This window comes from Pongo abelii, chromosome 3, assembly GCF_028885655.2.
Source record: "Pongo abelii isolate AG06213 chromosome 3, NHGRI_mPonAbe1-v2.0_pri, whole genome shotgun sequence".
In the NCBI taxonomy this organism is placed as follows: domain Eukaryota; kingdom Metazoa; phylum Chordata; class Mammalia; order Primates; family Hominidae; genus Pongo; species Pongo abelii.
This window is the reverse complement of record NC_071988.2, coordinates 24,520,717-24,544,045: the sequence shown is the minus strand read 5'-3', so window position 1 is coordinate 24,544,045 and position 23,329 is coordinate 24,520,717. Positions and strand designations below refer to the sequence as shown.

The window sequence follows — 23,329 nt, the reverse complement described above, 5'->3', positions numbered from 1 at the left end:
TGGGTGTGGTCACAGGCACCTGTAATCCCAGCTACTTGGGAGACTAAGGCACAAGAATCGCTTGAACCCGGGAGGCAGATGTTGTAGTGAGCTGAGATTGTGCCACTGCACTCCAGCCTGGGTGACAAAGTGAGACTCTGTCTTAAAAAAAAAAAAAAAAAAACTCTCTTAAGGTGACAAAGAATGCATAAGTAACACTGGCTTTGCACAAGCACTGTCTTGGAGGAAAGCACACTAAACTACGGGGTCAGAAGCCCAGGTTCTGCTCCAAGGTCTACCAGACATCATTCCTCACAGCCTGTTTCCGCAGAGCTGATGGTGGCTACGAATGTAGGACCTCTGAGAAAAACAAAGCTCATCACGAATGCAAGCCTGGCCATCCTTGCTGGCCTGTGCCACACAGACACTCGTAGTTGTGCCACTGCAGGAAGACCGAGCTCTGTGAGTGTGGCCACGGGCAAGGCAGGTGGGGGCCAAAGGATCCAGGCCCCAGAAAGGCAACATGCGCAGTGGCCGAAGGCATGGGTCCTGTGGCCAGACTGCCTGGTTTCCCATCCCAGTCCCACTGCTGCCTGTGTAATTCCTGTGGACAACTTAGTAAACGTCTCTTGGCCTCAAGTTCTTCATCATAATAGCACTTACCTTGCAGGACTGTGATGAGGTTTAGATAAGTTATCCATGGAATGTTCTTGGCATGATTTCTGGCTCTTACTAAATAATCATGTTAGCAATTATTCTTATCTGGAGTCAGACCACCTGTTTTGCATCCAGGCCGTTCTGCCTACTAGCTGCGTGATTTGGGACATGTCAAACCGAATTGCTCTCAATTTTTCTGTAAAATAAGATGAGCAATCCCTTTATTGCAGAGTTTATTGTTCAGAGAATTCTGTGAGAATATATATAAAAAGCACCTTGCAATCTCTCCCATGCTATTTCTCTTCCACAACCAATTCTGCATAGGAGAACCTTAAAAAGCCAAATGCAAACAGGAAGAATTTGGGGGAGGGGCGGAGGCAGGTGCAGGTAGTAACCCTTGATCATGAACCTCTTGTCTGGCCAAGCACACAGGAATTTCATCTACAATTTGGCAGCTCCAGAGGCTCCCAGGTCCAGCTGGGTCTAGGCCCTACTGGATCTGCTAAGTAGTCAGCTGAAGCCCAGTGCCAATTCCTAGGGGCCTGGGAACCGAGGCCAAGCCGAGACTTGCCTGCCTCATTCCCCAAATGACCAGAGGTGCCTGGACTGGGCAGTTCCCCTTAAGAAAATCTTCAGACCACCCAGGAAAGGTTTGGCGATATGGACCACATCGGCCCAGGGCTAGGAAGGCCCTGGACTGCACCTTCACAGAGCAGAAAACTGACTGTTCAGTTCATCCCGCCTCACCCAGCCTCCTGACCTGGACTTTGAGCAGGGGCTTGCTCAGGCCCACTCTCCACGCAGTCATCCTGGGCTGTCTCCTCCCTGTGCCACACACATAATTGTGTCTGTAACCAACAGTGCACTAAAGACAAAATTAGACAGGACAGCAACCATAAACACCCCCTTCCTAGAACACCTGGGGATTGCTACTGGTTCCAGATTTAAAATAATCGGAAATGACCACTTCTCTCTGCCTTGGGGTTAAAAAGAAAGGAAGAAAGGCGGCCAGGTGTGGTGGCTCACACCTGTAGTCCAAGCACTTTGGAAGGCTGAGGTGGGAGGACTGCTTGAGCCCAGGGTTTCAAAACCAATCTGGGTAACATGGCAAGACCCCGTCATTACCAAAAAAAAAAAAAAAAAAAAAAAAAAAAAATTAGCCAGGCATGGTGGCATGTGCTGCTAATCTGAGCTACTCGGGAGGATTGCTTGAGCCCAGAGGTCAAGTCTACAGTGAGCCGTGTTCGTGCCACTGCACTTCAGCCTGAAGCCTGGGTAACAGAGCACGATCGTGTCTAAAATTAAATTAAATTAAATTAAAAAGTCCACCACCATTAGAGCCCTTAATCTTACCTCCCAGGTGTGAGGAGCACTAACCTACAGTAGACAGAGATTCAAAGGCAGTGGCCATGCTTGCAGGTTGGCTTAGTCTTTTTATCCTGTTCCCATGTCTTTTCTAACCACAGGTGTCTGTTAGGAGCTCCTCCAGGGCAGTCCAGTCCCCCTGGGCTTAGATCCCAGCCTTGCTACTAACTGACTAGGTAGGTGCCTGACCCTCCTCTGGGTCTTTCAAGGTACCAAGAGTCTCAGAAGCACAGTTTTTCCTTCCCCTCTCAATCCCCCACTGATACCTCCTCATTCACGGGTGACCTCAGGACCCAACTCACTGTTACCATCTCCATCTGCTTTTGCAACTTTACCAGCCACAGAGATGAGCCATCCAAAACCCCAGCCACTCAGCTCTGAATGTACTTGGCTCCAGTGACTTTCTCCTTCACACCAATAGCAGCTGCCAACTGCCATGGTTACACCTGTCATCAGAGACTTTACCACCTCCCTAAGACTGCCAATGTCTCTTCTCTGGTCATAGCCTCTTTCTTTCTATCCCTCTGATCCTAAAACTCCATAATTCTCTCACTTTCCAATCTGAGACACCTATTTTCTACCTCCTCTCCTCATCACTCTCCATAAAGACCTGAACACTTCTCTCCGAGGCAAAAATGCTACACCTGCCACCCGGTGCTGCACCCACCAGCATCTGTCCCCAAAGACTCCCATTAGGGTGGAAGAAAGTCATGTTCCACCCTACGCTTGATCCCTGCAACGGTCACTGGGCCCTAGCCCTCTTAGCCTTCTCAAGGATTTCTTTCAACACATCTCCTTTTACTCTAGAATGGTCAATTTCTCCTTCTTTGGTGGATCACTCATATTGATGAATAAAGATGCCTAGTATCATCCCTCTTTTTAAAAAAAGTTCTCTGGTGCCATTTCCCTCCCCTGCCACCACTCCATCTCTGTGCCCCTCACGGCAAAATCCTCCAGAGTTGCCTCCACTTGGCCTCCACTAACTCACCTCACATCCATTCTACACCCATTTCAATAGGGATCCTGTCCTCAACATGCCTCCAAGTTTCTATCAGGGTCACAACCGACAAGCAGCTTTTCAGAGGTAACGGGCAATTTCCCATCCCGCTGTTTCTCCGCAGCATCTGATATGCCTGACTACACCAGCCTGAAAGGTGTCCATTGAACTGGTCACTTGGGTGTCCTGCTACCTGGGCCAGGTAGTCTCCTCCTTCTCCAGTGGAGAAAATGGGCCCTACACCTTGCAGGGCCCCAGAACAATGGTCTCAGCCAGCCCCTTTGCTATCTACACTCTGCCGCTAGATCTTAACCTTCCATCCCAAGAGAACAAGGAGATATATATACACATATATGTATACATATGTGTATACATATGTGTATACATATGTGTATACATTATGTATATACATATGTGTATATATGTATACATATGTGTATATATGTATACATATGTGTATATATGTATACATATATGTGTATATATGTATACATATGTGTATATATGTATACATATATGTGTATATATGTATACATATATGTGTATATATGTATACATATATGTGTATATATGTATACATATATGTGTATATATGTATACATATGTGTGTATATATGTATGCCTATATGTGTGTATATATGTATGCCTATATGTGTGTATATATGTATGCCTATATGTGTGTATATATGTATACCTATGTGTGTATATATGTATACATATATATATACACACACACACACATATGTATATATATCATACATATAATTTATTTGAGACAAGGTCTCTGTCACCCAGGCTGGAGTGCAGTGACACAATCAGAGCTCACCACAGCCTTGACCTCCCAGGCTCAATCCCTTGCACCTCTGCCTCCTGAGTAGCTGGGACTATAGGCATGCACCACCACGCCCAGCTAATTTTTGTATTTTATAGACATGGGGTTTGCCATGTTGCCGAAACTCCTGAGCTCAAGCAATCCACTCACCTCGGCTTCCCAAAGTGTTGGGATTATAGGCGTGAGCTACCGCGCCAGGCCCATAAATATTTTTAATCCTTGAATCTCTTCCTGCAACAATTTGGCAGGACAAAGTAAGCAGTGGAAAGGAAAAAGGGAAGTAACATATTCTCAAGGTTAGAAAGTTTTGCAGTATCATGAAAATGCTGACAATCACAAGTATCGTTTATAGCAAGCTGGCCACTCCTCCAGTTTGGGCTCCACCCAGTTTTACTATCTGAACAGTAGACAGAAATATCACTTGAAAGAATAATATTCACTCTGTAACAGGAAACAGGAATGCAGAAATGAAGAAAAACAGTCCCTGAAGTCTTCAGTCATAAATCTGATGGCAGGAAGCACAAACAACAAACTTGCCTTGTTTTACTGCTTAAAACATAACAAGCGGGTAAACATAAGTTTCACTTATAGTAATGTTGTGGGACAGATTTATCATCCGTACCATGATAACTACACATTACACCTCATATCTTGAGCAGTGAGTTCAGTCTGACTGCACACACCAGAGAAAAGGTGACATTTATGAACTAGAATGGCTGATTACCAGCAAAGCCCATACATAACCAACTATCTCCCACTGGGCTGAACATAATCTTGTTAGGGCTGAAATGTGGCCCTAAGGGATCCATTGCTACAATGCTGCAGTGCAGAGAGGGAGTTGGGGTACAATTATGCTCACCATCATTTAAACAGATTTACTGAAGTGTGAGCAACTTGCATGTGTAATTAACCACCAGTTAGGGTCATTTTTAAAGAAAAAAAATACATCAATTTTCATTGCATCCAAGGGAACAGCTTATGAACCTACAACTAAAATTATAACCATCTAATTTCTAAAACACAGCTTTCATAGAAAAATAATGGTTCTCAACCTTAGTGGGTTTAAGAATGATCAAGTGAGTTGGTTAAAAATGTAGTCTTGGCCTCACCCTCAGCTTCTGATTGAGTAGGCTTAGGGTAAAATCCATACATTTTTAATCACTGGCCTTGGCACTTCTGATGTACTACTGTGTGCTTCATGAGAAATCCTGTTCTAGAAATTTTCATTTCCTCAGAACAAGAAAAAAAGTGGAAAGTAAACATTGGCTATCAACCATATTAACAAATCATTTCCCAGACCTATTTAATAATCGAGTTTCTGAACTGAATATTCCTCATAAGAGATCATTTCTATGCTAATATGTTATTTGCTCTCATATTATAAGGTTTTCGTGACCTTAAATTCGTAAAATCCTAAGTACTATCTCCTTGTGCTCAGTGAAGACTAAAAATATTATGCTGGATAGTCAACTGTAGGTTCTAGCAAATGTAAACAATCTGTAGATAATCACCACAACATTGCAACTTAAAGAGGTGTCAAAGAAACTGATTTGCTCCTGGTGAAATGCAACCCATGATTTCAATTATAGCATCCTTTAGAAAGAAGTGTTTAGCCCATGTCTGCTTGCTGGACTTCCCTCAAGAATGGGAAAATATTTAGATCAACTCAGATATATATAAATTCCCCTAGTTATGGCATCATAAACTCAAGGCTATATCATAATAGTTTTCTTCACATTTACATTCAAATGTTCCAAATTAAGAAGACAGAATATTTTAGCATTTTGCTAAGTGTACAGTTTTTACATTGGAAAAAAATCAAGAACACAACAACAACAAAAAACCCTACTAAGCCAGAGAATTAGAAAGACTACTATTATAGTTCTATCAAGTCTGGCCACAAAAAAAAAAAAAAAAAAAAAAAAGAGGCTAGTTAAGTTTCTAAAAAAATCAACACAATTTATGTCAGCAAAAAGAATAGAATAGAATATTGTAAATAGAAGTGCTAGTCTTTATTGGGTATCTCACATGTGCTAACCACAGTGTTCTACAAGTAACCCTCGTTAGTCCTCAAACCCTGAGAGAGGCACTCAATTACCCCACTTTATGGAGACAAGGTGCCACGGTCCACAAGAGCCAGGACCTGGAGGCTCCTCTTCCCAGGATCCTCACATTCCCACCCTTCACTTGCTCCTCACTAAATTCAAAGCTCAAATTCAGCATCTGCAGCTAAACATACTAAAAGTAGCCGGTGTATAACGATCAAATTGTTCTACATATTAAAAGCAAAGTGTCTATATTGTATGCTCTACCAAAATCTCATGTGCCCCATAAATACATATACCATGTACCCACAAAAATTAAAAATTAAATTTTTCTTTTAAAAAAGCAAAATGTCTAATGGTGTCAAGAATTATAGCATATATCTAAAAATACAATAAAATTCTCTGCTCTATGCATCTTATTAAAACTTAAAAAGAGATTAAGATGTCAATTTAAACTTTTTCACTTTAATACAATTCTAATTCCTACTTGCTATACATATTAAAACCATTACTGAAAACCCAATTCTCCCATATTTTACTGGAGCCATAGAAAGCAAATATGTATGTATCAAAAAATCTTCATAAATCTAACAGTGAGGTCACAAAGGACAAATTACTAACTAATAAAGAACTGGTGAAACTGTCGTTCTTTCTAAGAACAGGCTATTAATTATTGGTTCCTAAAATCCATTAAAGCTCTTTAAATGTTATATGGTAAATCTGCACAATGCATTCTTACTAAAAATGCTCTATATACCCACAATCTATAATTTTTCAGTAATGTCATCTGACAGTATACCTTTCTTGCTCACAAAAGCTAATTCAAGACATTCTGCACTACCCCAGGAACAATGCCTAACTGTACAGTCAACATTTACGTAAATGTGTTAATACAGTTTAAGGCCTATCATATGCAAGGCTATAGATCAGTATAGTCAGCCTCCTGATCACAGTCCTAAATGCTACGTCACCCAACAGTGGCTTCCATTCACAGAGGTACCCTGGAGTACCTAGAGAGACAGCTACCTATTAAATAGACAAATGACACAGCAAACCTGCAGTTACCCATTCACCTGGTTATAATATATCCTCCTGCCTAAAGATATTTAAGCTTTAAAAAGTGATTATCGATGAAGTGATAGTGGAATTCATATATTAAATTAATTTCTTTGAAAGTCACACGAGAATACTATTGTACTTTAGGAATGAATGAGCATTAGGAAATCAACAGTAGCTTATCTGCACTAATGCCAGATAACATTTAGTTGACCCATATTTCTCACACTCTCAAGGAGTCAACCAAACAGACAGCTACTACATGTCCTTAACCAAGTCTGAACAGGCAAAAGGGCACATCTAAGCACTGCTGATTCAAATAACTCAGAGCTCAAATGCAGGGACAGAATGAGAAAAGATAACCATGTAGGCATCAAGCAGTATTTATGTTATTTAAACCATAAAAGACAGGATCCATCCTTTGGCTTAGCATTTCAGTAAATCAGTATAATATATTCTGAAAACATAATTTTAAAATCATTCTGGAGACCCAAAATGAACTAGAAGGGGAGATGGAAAAATAGGAATGTTGTCTATAGTTTTAAAATACTAAATGCATTAAAATTTCCAGTGATGAGTGACTATTTCAGTGATACAGGAACAATTCCTGATACCTACCCTTCTGACAGAAAAGATTAGACTTTTTCTTCATATTCAATTTGTTCACTTTCTTTCTTTCTTTTTTGAGACAGAGTCTCACTCCATCACCCAGGCTGGATGGAGTACAATGGTGCAATCTCAGCCCACTGAAACCTCTGGCTCCCAGATTCAAGCGATTCTCATGCCTCAGCCTCCCAAGTGGCTGTAATTATAGGGGCATGCACCATGCCCAGCTCATTTTTGTATTTTTAGTAGAGACGGGGTTTTGCCATGTTGGCCAGGCTGGTCTTGAACTCCTGACTTCAAGTGAGCCACCCACCTCAGACTCCCAAAGTGCTGAGATTACCGGCATGAGCCACCATGCCTGGCCCTGTTTTCTTTAAACACTAGTTCTGCACATAGCATTAAAGAGAAATCTCAGAAAAAATAAAGTCTATCATAGTGACTATATCACTAAGAGAAGATGAAGCAGAATATGAAAAAATAAAATTTACTGTTTATTTCTTTGTTACACAAAGAAAATTAAAGGTGGTCCAAGACATCTTAGTCCATCTCCTATGTCCTTTTGGCCATAATTACACACACAATAATGGCAAGCTAGATTACGAGTCTAGCTCAGGGTCAAGTTTTTCCACTTTAATGACTATCTCTGGAGCTAAAGCAGCAGCACCAGCTTGTTGGTTCTCTGCCTCTGACTCCGACAACACTTCTTCCTTTATTTTTACAGGCTTATTACTGGCCTCCTCCTCTTCATCTGAAGACTCATCGAGCTCCCATTCATCATCTATGTCCATTTCAAATACTCTCACATGACGAAGATTTGAGCTTAACTAAAAAAAAAAAGGCCATAAAAGCATTTTTAAGTTAATGGCTTATCATATATAAAGAATTAGAAATCAGAAGTCTGAATCAAAGAATGGTTTTATAGGAAAGTTATATTCCCATCAATTTACAACAAAATCAATAAATTCAGCCTTCATTTTGTATAAAAAGATCTCCACATAACAACAGTGGCAATTTCGTGAGATTAAAATCTAGTATTATTATTAACTACTTAGTAAGCTTTATCAGAACAAGAGAACTAAATAGCTAAGGCCACCACATGATCATAATCAATACAAGCTATAAATTACAGTAAAAATATTTGCACAAAAGGACCTTATATACCATGTATTTGATGAAGGTTCCAAAGAAGCAACATTACTTCTTGTAATTTCTTAGTTGCTGAACGACCTCTAAACACTTACCACACAGGACACTTTTCGAAAACCATTCCCAGCAACATACTGTGCTTTCATACTTTCCAGTAATCTCCAGTGCTTCTCGAAATGCATGGTACGGGTGGGAATAGCACTACACTGTTCATCTAGCCTAAAGAGGGAAAAAAAACCAACTCAGGAATGAAAAGGGGATCTTCTCCTCCCTAGTTTACTACAGGTGGTGTTAGGGTCAATTATGGTTTTGACTTCTACTCATACTTCTATTTCCAATATAATTCTAGCAACTGTTGTGTTAGAAAAAAAGCTGTGATATAATATTCTATAAAAGTTCCATATTCTATATTCTGGCTAGGCACAGTGGCTCATGCCTGGAATCTCAGCACTTTGCGAGGCCAAGGTGGGAGGATTGCTTGAGTCCAGGAGTTCAAGGCCAGCCTGGGCAACATAGTGAGACTCCATCTCTGTAAAAAAATAAAATTAGCCAGGCAAGGTGGCACATGCCTATAGTCCCAGCTATGAGAGGCTGAGGCAGGAGGGTCACTTGAGCCCATGAGTTGGAGGCTACAGTGAGCTATGATTGCGTCACTGCACTCCAACCTGGGTGACAGAGAGAGGCCCTGTTTCAAAAAAAAAAAGAAAAGAAATACTGTAATTCCAAATAGGCAGAATATCATCTTAGCAAGGTTTCTGACTCCCTTTCAAAGAAAGCAAATGGATACATTTTTAAATTAGAGATCTGCTTACTTAAGTCTCTGTCAATTAAAGCCATCTCTTGGAACTGACAGTATACTTCCTACATGGGTACTGAGGTCTTAATTCTGGAAGGAAAATACTGAAGACAAATCAAAAATAACTAATTCCAACCAACTAGGGTTAATGCTATCCTTAAAAATGTAACTAAAAGAAGTCCCATTCTCCACTCCAAATAATTTTCCACCTTGATTCCAGCAAATACTTCCTGATTTACTAGTAAAGCAAAGGGACGAAAAAAGCTATTAAGGCCAGCATATTTTGTATGAAAAACTGGAGCATTTCTGCTCAGCTACCTCTGTGGTTATCCCTAGTAATGAAATAACCATTATCTAGCATACCTAAAAGGTTGGAATTTATAATGTGCATTAAAAAAATATTTAACTGTAATATCAGAAAGACAATTTTACTAGTTACCTTGTAGAATAAGTCCCAGTGAACTGATATTCTGCAGAATCTTCACTGTTATATACTAAAGACAAAGGCAGCTGGACCAAGAGTCTATCTCTTCCTTCACGTCCTACAGTGTCTTTAAGAACTACTGTTACAGTTTCATCATCATAAAACTGTGCATCTAAACAACTGTAGATGCTAGAATTAAAATAAGTTTTGTTATATCAAAGATGATCATGACTACTGAGAAAATATTGTATGCATGTTATACTGGCAGCAAGCAGAAAAAAATTTAAAAGTTAAGTGACATTCTGTACAATAACATTTAAAATATACCATTGGTTTGTATTAAAATCAGTTACTTTTTGTACTGATTATTCACATATATAACCAAATCTTAAAAATGGGTAATCATGACCCCCAAAAATCTGTGAAGTTGTTTCAGTTCTAGAAAGCCCCTGGCCATCAATGGTTAGGCCTTAAGCCTATGGAAATGCTATGAATGACACCTTATATACACATTCAGCAGAGTTGACTAGACTGAGAAATAAAAATAAGATAATACACATGAAAAATAGGCACAGCAACTCCAAAGACTTTATCATAAAAAAACTTATTTTATGTGAGGAAAAAAGTGAGAAAAAGATCAGCCTATGATTGTCACTCTTTCCCTTGCGAAGCCTCAGGGATGGCTTAGGTACTGTTACCATTTTGAATCCTAAGAAAATCTCCCATCACTGAGAATGGCATCACCTCAATTTTTTTTGGTCATAACAAGAACTTCAGCCCTGCAGGCCATCTGCCCATGGGAACCACATTACTTTCTTTGCTAACAGGGAGCTCAGGAGTGTTAATTACAGGAAACCACATGACATAAACTGCGGGGCACTAAGGTTCTATTCAACCACAAGTCAAATCATTCTCTATGTACAAATACACAAAGAATCCTGCCCTTGATGTGGGAAGTGGCAAAGCCTTTTTACCTATATTATCACCGCAACTGAGTCTGACCCTATTCCTAAACATATACACATATCACACGTATCTACATTTCATCCAAACAAGATTCAAGACTTACCTTCTTCTGACTTTTTCCGTTGTGGCATATGTAAAGCTCCCAAATTTAATAGCAATTAGTCCATTACTCACAGATCTTCAAGAAAGAAGGGGGAAAAAAAGAGACTTTATGGAACAACCTGGATAGTCAATAATCTAAATGCTTAAAAGAACATGATTGTCAGGGTCAGTACATTTACTTCTTTAGAACACTGAGAACTGGTTTAAACGCCTAGATAAACCAATTTAATTTAAAATCACACAGTCACCAAAGACATTTGGAATAGAAATAACCAAATTATTTCTTTTTGGTTACATCTTGGTCTCAACATTTTCTTCAAATTCAGATTTAAAACCATTTTTAAGATACCAATGGCATTTTAAATATGATTTATTTTTCAGAACTTCTACTTTCAATTTCAAAGTAAGTCTCTGTTAGGCAAGGCCTCTTGTTTAATGAAAAGCATACTTAACCCTAGGCAAAAATCATTTCTATAAGGCAGCCACTTTCAGAAGTTTTTAACTTCTAAAAAGTTAAAACTTATTTAACTTTTAGCTTTTTAGAAGTTTTTAACCTCTAAAAAATGAGGTATAATATCCTGAGTTGTCATATTTTCCCTAACTCTAAAAAAAAAAAGTCCTACAATGATTATATGCCAATAAAAATTAAATAATCTAGAACAAGATCATATAACTTCCTAATTCAGTGTTACCCTTTTAATGACATGAAAACTAACAATTAAATGACACATCTAAAAGTCACAAAGTAGTTTAAAATCTGAAATGCTGGAAGGCTGTATGCTTCATTCTTACAAATAATAAAATCTTATCTCTTTGATTCAAACTTCAGATTAATACTTACTGAGAAATATCAGTATGTCTCCTTAAGATGCACATTTTATAAAGTGAATCTTCTAGAATAGTAAAAAGAAGATAATGTAGATTTGAAGTTTTATTATTCCACCTAAGAAAAAAAATTGTCATAATATTTTTTAACTATTGATGGATAAAACAAAATTGTATTGTTCACTCAAGATAGGGAAGAAATACATACTTACAGAAAAGGAAATTTGAACAATCTACGTATAGAATCCTCACTAAAATAAAAGGGAAAAAGAAATGAGAAAAATTTAAATTGGCTGCTGAATTACACCACCCAATAGGTAAACAGAATTACCTTCTGGTATCTCTATACAATGGAATACAGATTGCTTGATTCATCGATTTTCCAATTACATCCTATATAAAATAAGATTTTAAAACATAATTAGAGCATTAATATGCACACAGATACTCTACAGAAAGTGACTGACCATCACTGTTCGAATGTAGTAAAAAAATCGCCTGTATCATCAAATCTTGTACATAAGAAACTTTAATGACAATTGTAACAGTAAGGAAAAAGAGAAAATTCTGAGCTGAAAAGGACCTTGGTGCTAAGCACCGGGCAGGTTTAAGACCACCTCCCTCTGGTCTCATAACAACCATTCATTCACATCCTTCAGTAGTAAACAGAGACACATCAGCTCTGTAACTAAGACTGTTTACAATGAATTTCTTCTGGGAACAAATAAAATACTCAAGATGCCAACACCTTTAGTAATCTTTATACACACACACACACACGTGTAAGAAACTTTAAGTTGGAGTATTAGGTTGAACCATATGAAATTGTTACTTTTGTTAATCAAAAACAGTTGAATATCAACATTTTCATAGTTCATTCTAAAAATTAAGATCATTTACATAAGTGAGCCACATACTGTAGACACTATTGCTCCTACACAAAGACATGCATTTCTTTCAAACTTACTGCTGGCTTTTGCAAACACTGATCAATAATATTCTCCATCCGCCTTTTCACAAAATGCAATGATTTTCGAGGATAATAAGGAAACAGCAAAGGACTTTCTGGTTTCAAACAAAAACAGAAACAAAAATAAAAGAAGCTATAGCAAACTTATAATCAGAAGAAAATAATCTACTGTTAGAGCCAGTCTGCAGTTTATCTCGAGGTAGAATTTTCACTGACCACTTCATTGGATTTTCACACAACCTCATTAAAACGACCATGGTATTCTGCCTTTCATCAACCCCCACTGACAGCTCACTAAAAACAATCTCACTTACTACAAACTTAGACTCACCAAAATCCAACTGTAGGTTTCTGCTGGCTATAAGAAGAAAGGAATGATTTGGGAACCATCAAATATATGATGAAATAAAGTTTATTCTTCTATTCTTTGCCACAGTGAAACGACAACAGCGGTCCAGTACTGTTTTTTAAGTCTCTAAAACAAGAGACTGGAAACTAGCTCTATATAAATAAGTTCTTTACTTTTTAAAAGGTTACTTTATCAGGAGAAAGTAATATATAATTTAGCACTAACACCTGCTATGCTAGGTGTTTAAAATATCTTTTTTTTTTATTGCTTACAATAGCCATATGAAGTAAACACCATATTCTCCAATTTACAGATGAAAAAAAAAAATGAAGCTTAACAGGTTTAGGCAATTGCCCAGTGTGAAAATAACTAAGTATCTAGATCTATCAATCAAACCCAAGTCTGACTCTAATGCCCACCCTCTTCCACTGTGCTTTGTAGGCCCTCCCTTAGATAAAGCCATGCTGGATAAAATGAACTATAATCACATTAACATTTTAAGTTCTCAGGGTGACAGATGCAATGGTATCACAGAAAAACACTGATCTTTGTTTCTACTTCTTAGAACAGAGCTTCCAAAACCCTTGGAATTTCCTGAGTGATAAAGGTGACAGGAACATCTTTTTTTTTTTCTTTTTTTAAAGACTGAGTCTCGTTCTGTTGCCCAGCTTGGAGTGCACTGGTGCAATCTCAGCTCATTGCAACCTCTCCCTCCCAGATTCAAGCGATTCTCCTGCCTCAGCCTCCCGAGTAACAGGACTACAGGTGCATACCACCACACCCAGCTAATTTTTAGTAGAGACAGGGTATCACTATGTTGGTCAGGTCTTGAACTCCTGATCTCCAGTGATCTGTCCACCTCACCCTCCCAAAGTGCTAGGACTACCATCTTTTGTTTTAATGAGGCAACTCTTGGCTGGCACCTAGATAGCTTTAGGATAGGGGCTGGCCACCAAAAAGACGAAGCCTTGATTAGAAGTTTGGAAGCTTCAGCTCTACCCGCCAGCCTCCAGGGAGGAGAGAGGGGCTTGGAGGTTGAGTTCAATCACCAATGGCCAATGACTTCATCAATCATGTCTACATAATGAAACCTCCATAAATACACTGGGACAATGAGGTTCAGAGAACTTTCTGGGTGGTGAATATGTCCGGGTGCTGGGAGAGCATGGAAGCTCTGCACCTTTCTCTCCATACCCTGCCTGATATAGCACTTCTATGTGGCTGTTCCTGAGTCATATTCTTTACAACACACTGGTGAACAAAAATTATGTTTCCCTGAGTTTTGTGAGCCATTCTAGCAAAATTATCCAACCTGAAAGGGAGGAACGTTCTGGGAACTCTTGACCTTAACCTTACAGCCAAGTCAGACAACAAGCATGGCTACCCAAGAGATGTGGGGACCTAGAGACCTGACATTTGACGCGAGGGCAGTCTTGTGGGACTGCGTCCTTATCCTGTGAGGTCTGCACTAACCATCTGTAATTAGTGTCAGAATTGAATTGTAAGACACCCCGTTGGTGTCAAAATTGGTTGGTGTCAGGAGGAAAAAAATTTCTCTCATTTTGTTGTCAGAAACACTGAGTAAAAACTGCTCAGACACTAACCTACAGACTGCTTCTGTGCTAAGTGCCAGGCATTAGTCTAAGTGCTTATGTAGATTAATTTATTTAATCTCCACACCAGTTTTTTGAGGGAGGCATTATTACCATCTTCATTTTACAGATGAGAAACTATGGCACAGAGAGGTTAGGCAACTTGCTCTCAGTCGTGTTACTACAAAGTAGTAGAGCAGATTCCAACCCAGACAATCCAGCTTCCAGAGCACCAAATTTTACCCATCACACAATACTGACCCATGTACCCTAAAGAAAGTACACAGATCAAGTATTTAGCACTTGATTTTTGCAGTGTAAGAAAACAGTTTCACTGATATTTCCTCACTAGAATTCATTATGGAACTCAATAGTGAGTTCCATTAGGTCTGTAGCTAAGATCAGGCCTTTCTTCTTATTCAGACACGTAAGATGTGGGGCAAACAAAAGAGGGTAAGACCTATTTTTAGCCTGGCAAAGTTCCCTGGATCAATAATAGCCAAAACAGCAATAGGGTCCAGGTGCCACTACTCTTGAAGCACTGCCACTGACCCTCCCCAGACATTCTGCCTTATTCCCTGGGCATCCTGATTAAATATAGTAAATGAGTAGCATCTCCCGTACCTTTATCTTCCCTCCATTCAATAGCCAACTTGCACCAATGCATCTCCTTACTGACCTCAAGACTCTCTGGCAATACAAAATAGGTTCTGCCTTGAAAAAGAATTTGGACTATATGCCAAGTTCTTGGCATCAAATAATTCTTTCCCTCATTCATTCATTCATTCATTCATAGAAGCAGCAACCAAACAGAAGTGGCAGAAATTGCTATAGGTTGAGTTTCACTTACCCAAAATGCTTGGGTCCGGAAGTGTTTGGGATTTTTTTGGAATTTGGAATATTTGCATATACATAATGAGATATCTTGGGGATGGAACTCAAGTCTGAACAGGAAATTCATTTATGTTTCATGTACATCTTATACAATATACTTAATAATTCTGTGCTTGAAACAGTCTTTTTTTTTTTTTTTGACCAAGCCTCATAATACTTTTACTTATTCTTTTTTTTTTTTAATTTTATTATTATTATACTTTAAGTTTTAGGGTACATGTGCACAATGTGCAGGTTTGTTACATATGTATACATGTGCCATGTTGGTGTGCTGCACCCATTAACTCATCATTTAGCATTAGGTATATCTCCTAATGCTATCCCTCCCCCCTCCCCCCACCCCAGGGATTTAGAACTAGAAATACCATTTGACCCAGCCATCCCATTACCAGGTATATACCCAAAGGATTATAAATCATGCTGCTATAAAGACACATGCACACGTATGTTTATTGCGGAACTATTCACAATAGCAAAGACTTGGAACCAACCCAAATGTCCAACAACGATAGACTGAATTAAGAAAATGTGGCACATATACACCATGGAATACTATGCAGCCATAAAAAATGATGAGTTCATGTCCTTTGTAGGGACATGGATGAAGCTGGAAACCATCATTCTCAGCAAACTATCGCAAGGACAAAAAAACCAAACACTGCATGTTCTCACTCATAGGTGGGAACTGAACAATAAGAACACGTGGACACAGGAAGGGGAACACTGAAACAAAGTCTTGACTGCATTTTGACTGGGACCCATCATATGAGGTCAGGTGTGGAATTTTCCACTAGTGGTGTCATGTCGGTGCTCAAAAAGTTTTAGATTTTGGAGCATTTTCAGATTTCGGATTTTTGGATTAAGATGCTCAACCTGTACTGCCAGTCTAGTTAAAACCTCAGGCTTTCACATTAACAGAATCCTAACTCCATCACTAACCAGCTTGTGTGATCCTGGGCTTCTCTAACCTTCTGTTTCCTCATTGGTAAATGGGGATACCAAGTACCTACCCATAGAATCTTGTGAGAATTAAAGCAGGTATTGTGTGTATATGGCAGACTAAGCACCCCATAAATGTTTAGTTAGACTAAGCACCCACTACCTTAAAGATCTAAGCAACTGCTAAATCTGGTTAGATTATTCTTTCAGACATCAAGGAAATATGAGCTTTAAAATATTTTCATCTAAAATGGTAAGATGTGCTGGCATATTTAATGGTTGCTATTATGTGCTGCATCCCTAATAATGCTGGATAGCTTTACTGTATTAACATTCTGACATTCTAGAAAATGAAAGGTATAATAAGTACACACGCACACAAAACTACAACCCGAGGAGAATGCAGTTGAGCATCCCTGTGCTTTTAGAAGATAATAAATTGGAATTGGCCAAAAAGATTTTTCTCACTATTTGGCTCTATAGTTTCCCCTCAAAATCCTATTTTTACAGGGTGCAAAACACTTATATAAGAACACTTAGGAATAAGCAATCTTGCTACAGCGTTGTTAACTTCAGAGTGTCTTCTATCTATCATGGTATGTCATACACTATTGGTTATTTTGCTGTTCTTATAATCAAATAAAAATAAGTCTAATAAACTTAGATAAGTCTTCAGCAAGTTTTCAGCAAAACTGTTAGCAGAACTATTTAAGACCTAGTCTTAAATAAAAACAAAAATGGCCAAAATCTGGTTGGTTCATGAAATACCTTTAAGGTGGCTGCTATTTTGAAGAAAGTCATACCACTGGTTTCCTTCTGTGTTAGGGGGTGACACAAGATCATCATCTTCATCTTTCAAGTACTAGAAATACAGAATTAGAAATTTAAGTTTATTCATACCTGGAAGGGAAAATGGAAAAAGAAAAAAAGTAAAAGACAAAAAAAAGTTAAGTTTAGTAAATCAAAGAATTAGGGTCTAAAATCTGTTTACTTTAACACTTTTTTAACTTAATAAGTTACTTTGTTTTATTGCCAAGTCCTCTGAAAGTGCATTACTATTATTCTAAGTGAGGTAGCCAAAATCTGCTATGTGTATGTGGCAGAATTAACTCCTCCATAAATGTTAGCTAGCTACTATCTTAAAAATTAAAGAAACTGCTGAACAGTTTGTAGTTTGTTTAGTCAAGCAACTAAACAAACTGCAAAGTATTAAAAGATTATTACGTTGTAGATGTAGAGACCACAAATCGAACTTAAATTGTGTTTCTTTTTCATGAGCGTATTTTAATTTTATATATGCAAGTTATAAATTAGTTTCATAAGTATCAATTGTCAATATACTGTCAATATACTCTACGGCAGTTGTTCTTCAAGTGAGGTCCACAAGCCCCTGGGAATCCCCAAGATGCTTTTGGGGATCTACAAAGTCAATACTAGTTTTATAATAATGTAGATGTCACCTGCCCTTTACACTGTGCTAACATTTGCACTGATGGTGGGGAAAACTGTAAGTGTCTCAGCCAAGAGTCAAGGTAGTAGTCCCAAATCATACCAGCAATCACTGTTTTCTTTTTCTGTCACATACTCATAGTTTCATTTATCTTTAACGAAGTCATCAAATTATTAACTTTATTTTCAACCCTTGAGTACAAATCTTTAATATTCTGTGTGACAGAATTGAGAGTTATACATAGGCACTTTTGCTATACAAAACATGATGGTTATCTTGAGGAAAAGCACTTACGTTAAAAGCAAAAATAGGCCGGGCACGGTAGTTCATGCCTGTAATGCCCGCACTTTAGGAGGCCATGGCAGGTGTATCACTTGAGCCCAGGAGCTCAAGACCAGCCTGGGCAACATGGCGGGTCTTCACAAAATAAAGACAAAAATTAGCCAGGCACGGTGGTGTGTGCTTGTAGCCCCAGCTACAAGAGGCGAGTCTGAGAGGTGGAGGCTGCAGTGAGCTGTGACTGCACCACTGTACTACTCAGAGGAAATACCCTGTCTCGAAAAAAAAAAAAAATTTTTTTTTTTGGAAAACCTGCATCTGCCCCTGTGTGCTTCACAACACAAACACTTTTCTGATTAAATTGGTGGTGCTATTAATGATATCTACCTTACAGTTTGATAAAAGGTGGCAGCATTTAGAACAGCTGGATGACTCAGGGAACCAATACTTCCCAAATGACCAAAGCAGGATGTTACAAAATTATGCATGGACAAAAGATCCGTTCAAAGTGCAAGGGAGATGAATGAATTTTAATGTAAAAAACGTTCACTAATGCAATTTTAGATTCCACACTGAAATAAACCTTTAAGATATTATCACTTGTCCACATTTGATATAATAAAGCAAAGTCACAATTATCTGAAAAAGCTAATAAAATACTTCTCCCTTTTCAAATACACACCTGTGTGAGGCCAGACTTTTTTCATATACACTGGTACTATAGAAACAACATATCGAAACAGACTGAATGTAGCAGCAGATATGAGAATCCACCTGTTTTCTATTAGGCTGGACATCAAAGAGGTTTGCAATATGAAACATTACCACTCTTAACTAAATTATTTTGTAAAATATCATTTTCACTAAAAATATTTATATTAACATGTAATAGTAATGGGTATACTCTTTTTTTGTTCTTCTTTTTCTTTTGAGACTGAATCTCCCTCTGTTGCCCAGACTGGAGTGCAGTGATGCAATCTTGGCTCACTGCAACCTCCGCCTCCTGGGTTCAAGCAATTCTCATGCCTTGGCCTCTCGAGTAGCTAGGATTACAGGCGTGAGCCACAATGCCTGGCTGGTATATTCTATTTTTGAGTGAATTAAGGAATAATCTTTTATTATGTTTAATTTTTAATACCTAATAATGCCTATCAGCAATAAATAACAACTCACATAAACAAAAGCTCTTTTCTAGTACTCAATAATTTTTTTTTTTTCTTTTTAGAGACAGAGTCTTGTTCTGTCGCCCTGAGTGAAGTGCAGTGGCTCAATCTCGGCTCACTGAAACCTCTGTCTCCTGGGTTCAAGTGATTTTCCTGCCTCAGCCTCCCAAGTAGCTGGGATTACAGGTGCCCACCACCATACCTAGCTAATTTTTGTATTTTTAGTCCTCAATAATTTTTAAGAATGTAAAAGGGTTCTCAGATCAAAATGTTTAAAAACTGCTGCTCTTTGTTAATTTTACTAAAAGGGCAGAGCTCCTGTATTACTTGGTATTGTAATTCTTTCCAGAAACTTTGGATAACAAAGATGAACACTGCTAAGGTTTTAAAATGAGTTCAAAGCCCATACCTGACCAACTCTTTCAACATTAAAGTATTTTCCTTTTCGATTATAAAGGTCTGGAGCCTGGAAAAAAATAAACATAGTTTAATTCTTAAGTCAACTCATGAAGAAAAATATCTTAAATTTAAACCCAAAACCTTCCTTTTCAAGAGAGCTGTGAGTGGCACTTATTATTTTCTTTTATAGATTATAAGACACACAAACAAAAGTCTGGTTTATTGACTATGTTTATAAACATAATTAGTTCAACAGTTTAAAAAAAGTAATTGCTATGGGCTTCAATTAAATTGGGTTAAATTTAATTATGTCTTGTTATTATCTAGGTTTACTGTAATTTTTTTTAAAACTATTACAGAAATATCAACTTCTTACCTCATTGAAATGTTCAGTAAGAAATTCAGCAACAAATGTGATATCTTTCTGAGTCATCTATCAACAAAAGGAACAAAAAGAAAAATCAAGATAAAAGAAAGCTGCTCAATAGAAGAAATGATACATAATTATAAATGTGACATTTTTACTATCTACTAAAAGCCATGGGAAAACTGGCAAAGTTCTTTCAAAGAAATATAGATTATGCGACTGTGAAAATATGAACGCCTAGGGTTCCGAGAATGTAATCAAACATGTGAACTCATCTTCCAATCAGTTAATCCAACAGCTACAAAACTCTTTATAACCTAAGATTGTTTATTGTTTCAGGCCTTGTGCTAAGACCACATGTGCTGAGGTCCCTCCTTTGGGAATGGGAACTGGACCCCAGATAAGATGTGTCACCCTTAGTTAAGGGCTGCAGGCAAACAGTGCTGTCTGCTTCAGTGTAGGCTCCTGCTTCTTGCAATGACCTGAATTTATCCCAATTTAGTTCTTCAGCCCTCAGAAAATTATACCTTAGGATCCCTTCCAACAACTGACATATTTCACTCCCAAAATAAAGCTAACAGTGATGTCAGAAAAACAACTATTGTGAAACTTTCCTGGTTTGCAAGGCCAGTCACCCACAGTGCAAAAGATCGACTTAGCAAACGAGTTGTAGAGAGTGGAGGATCCCTTTCTCATCAGTTCACGAGGCTAATTTTAATGCTGTCCATTTTTTCAGGCTCAAAACCACCCAACCTATCAACAGTTTCAGCAGGGGTGAAGAAGAGTGAGCTGCAGGAATCAAGTGGAAATTCTGCCCTATTCCGTAAGACTTCCCTGGAAGGAGATTTCATCGCCGCTTGTCACAGTCCTTACAGGAATCCTTCCTTTCTTTCTTTAGAAAGAAACTGTTGCTTACCAGACATCAACACAGGGACTAATATCTAAGCACCTGATTTCCAAGGAAAATAAGAAGCATTTAAAATTTAAGGAAGTCAAAGTAAGGAATACAACGATGCTATCTTACATGGATTATAAACCTTATCCAAACATGAAAACTATAAATTTAGATAGTCATAATAAAGGTATTCTATGAGATGAAACAATACACAAAACATGCAAATTTCTTTTTTAAAAAGGTGGTGCTTAAGGGATCTAACGTCTACATCCTGACATTCTGTTAACTAATAACTGAATAAGAGTACCAAAATAACCAGCACAGCTGAGTTCAAGCAGGACAACGTGAATGCTGTGAAAATGCACTAGTACATACTACCTTATTCAGCTCGGGAAGCACGTGGTCTTCTGTCATTCTCAACATTGCTGGAAATACAAAGTTAAAAAACTATCTTTAAAAGCAAACTAGAAACATAATTTTAATTATAAATACATTTCAAAGACAAAGTGTTTGACTGAACTAAATCTTCAATTTTACACAGCTTTTCACCAACAAAAACATTTTTCTTCCAAAAACTAAAGGGTGCCAGAACTTAAATTTGATTCATATTTTCAGGTTGAAAATTGTTGGACTAACCATTCTAAACTATTCTTTTTCTTCTTCAATTCAACCTGTTGCCACTCCAGACAAATCTAACTGCTGTCTGTGCTAAGACTACGTGTGTAAGGATCCCTCCTTTTAACCTGGTGATGTTTCTGCTCTTAAAATCTGCAAGCCATTCTTTCTTCCAAAGCCTTACGATACCAAAGAAATCTGTTTATTTCCCTTAGTCTTTTCTGCTATGCACTTACAGTATATTTATGTATTTTTCTTTGATCTAGTATCTGTGGTTGACTCTCTTTGTCCTTTCATAGGATTGTCCTCATCAGTACTATGTGTTTTGTATTATGTTCTACTTAAGTCAAGACAAAGTATGTTTCATGTGCTTCTGCATGGTATTTGAACATGGTTCTTACTTGCATTTGGTCAGTAACAAGCAAGTCATAAGTACTTTTGCAAATACGTAACTGTTTTTAATTAATTTAAACATCTAAGTTATCTGAAAGGGGTGCTAAAATCTAGTTCCACTCATTCCTATCCATCCAAAAAAACTACTTATTGAGCATACCCTAAGTGCTAGCAATATATCAGTATAAAAGATACCCCTGCCTTCATGGAGGTTACATTTTACAAAGAAGAAAACCAAGGTTATACAGGTATCTACTGGGGACAGGGCCAGGATTACAAGTAGATCTCCACTTCTCCAATCCAGTGTGCTTTCTATAATGTCCTGCTCTAATGAGAAGGACCGAGCAGTAAGTCATTTCTCTTCTAATCCTGAATAAAAGTACCACATTGCTACAGTTCTGATTCTTACTACAGTTAGAATCCTGATTCTTACTACAGTTAGAATGTGTAATAAGGATAATCCTGATTCTTACTACAGTTAGAATGTGTAGTAAGGATAGACACTGCCTAAATTACCTCCAATAATTATAAGTAAAACCAAACTACCTCTGCAAAAAAAAAGTCTTTTAAGGTCTCATTCAGTTTTAATATTGTAATTTATTCTAATTAACAACATGGATCTTAAATAGGCCAGCCTGATAAGCTCTCTGGTTCCTCATTCTGGTTAGTATTGGTACAGTTTTCAGAAATATCAAAAAAATTTCAAGTATCAACATATGCAGATCACATCCAGTTTTTAAACAAAAGCAATTATGTTAGGTTGAAAAATATAGTCTGTTTTTACAATATTAGAATGGAAGATCTGGACATTGTTTAAAGGATATTAGCACATTACAGGTAATTTTCATTCTATTTTACTCTTTAGAGTTTCAACAAGTGTGAGATAAATTACATTAACACTAAATTTTGCATTTGTTGGAGGGAAATATATGCTGGATTATTTTAAGGATATTGAGAGTTCACAAAAATAGCAATATAAATGGACCTAAATAAAATATGCATATACTGTAGAGTGAATACAAAACATTTAATACCAAGTCAACAAATACTTACTAACTACCTGCCCAAATGCAAAGAGATTGTGAAGACACAAAGACAGGCTATAAGTGGTGTGCATTCTGTTTAGCTGGAACATCAATACACAATAGAAGTGGTAATGGAAATGTTCTACTTCTATGCAGCCACTAACCATTTGTGGCTGCTGAGAACCTCAAATGTGGACAGTATG

At 37.8% G+C, this 23,329-nt stretch overlaps 1 protein-coding gene and 1 long non-coding RNA gene across 4 annotated transcripts in view; one reads left to right on the top strand and one right to left on the bottom strand.

Annotated features, from left to right (window-relative positions):
* The window catches only part of LOC129058930 (uncharacterized), a 28,083-nt gene extending 8,464 nt beyond the window's left edge, over window positions 1-19,619 (top strand). The window contains exon 3 of the long non-coding RNA XR_008524381.2: window positions 19,495-19,619. This is a non-coding gene — a long non-coding RNA (uncharacterized LOC129058930). The remainder of the gene's footprint in view (window positions 1-19,494) is intronic.
* ANAPC4 (anaphase promoting complex subunit 4) overlaps window positions 8,008-23,329 on the bottom strand; it is a 41,989-nt gene continuing 26,667 nt past the window's right edge. Inside the window, exons 18-29 of one of the 3 annotated variants that reach the window (XM_024245542.3) lie at window positions 21,469-21,518; window positions 20,208-20,264; window positions 19,842-19,898; window positions 17,309-17,402; window positions 12,764-12,861; window positions 12,128-12,189; window positions 12,009-12,047; window positions 11,813-11,914; window positions 10,973-11,047; window positions 9,919-10,092; window positions 8,779-8,902; window positions 8,008-8,361 (exon numbers count right to left, since the gene is read on the bottom strand). In XM_024245542.3, the coding sequence (XP_024101310.1) occupies window positions 8,134-8,361; window positions 8,779-8,902; window positions 9,919-10,092; window positions 10,973-11,047; window positions 11,813-11,914; window positions 12,009-12,047; window positions 12,128-12,189; window positions 12,764-12,861; window positions 17,309-17,402; window positions 19,842-19,898; window positions 20,208-20,264; window positions 21,469-21,518 (1,160 nt within the window). In that variant the 3' untranslated portion in view covers window positions 8,008-8,133. 3 annotated transcript variants of the gene reach the window in all.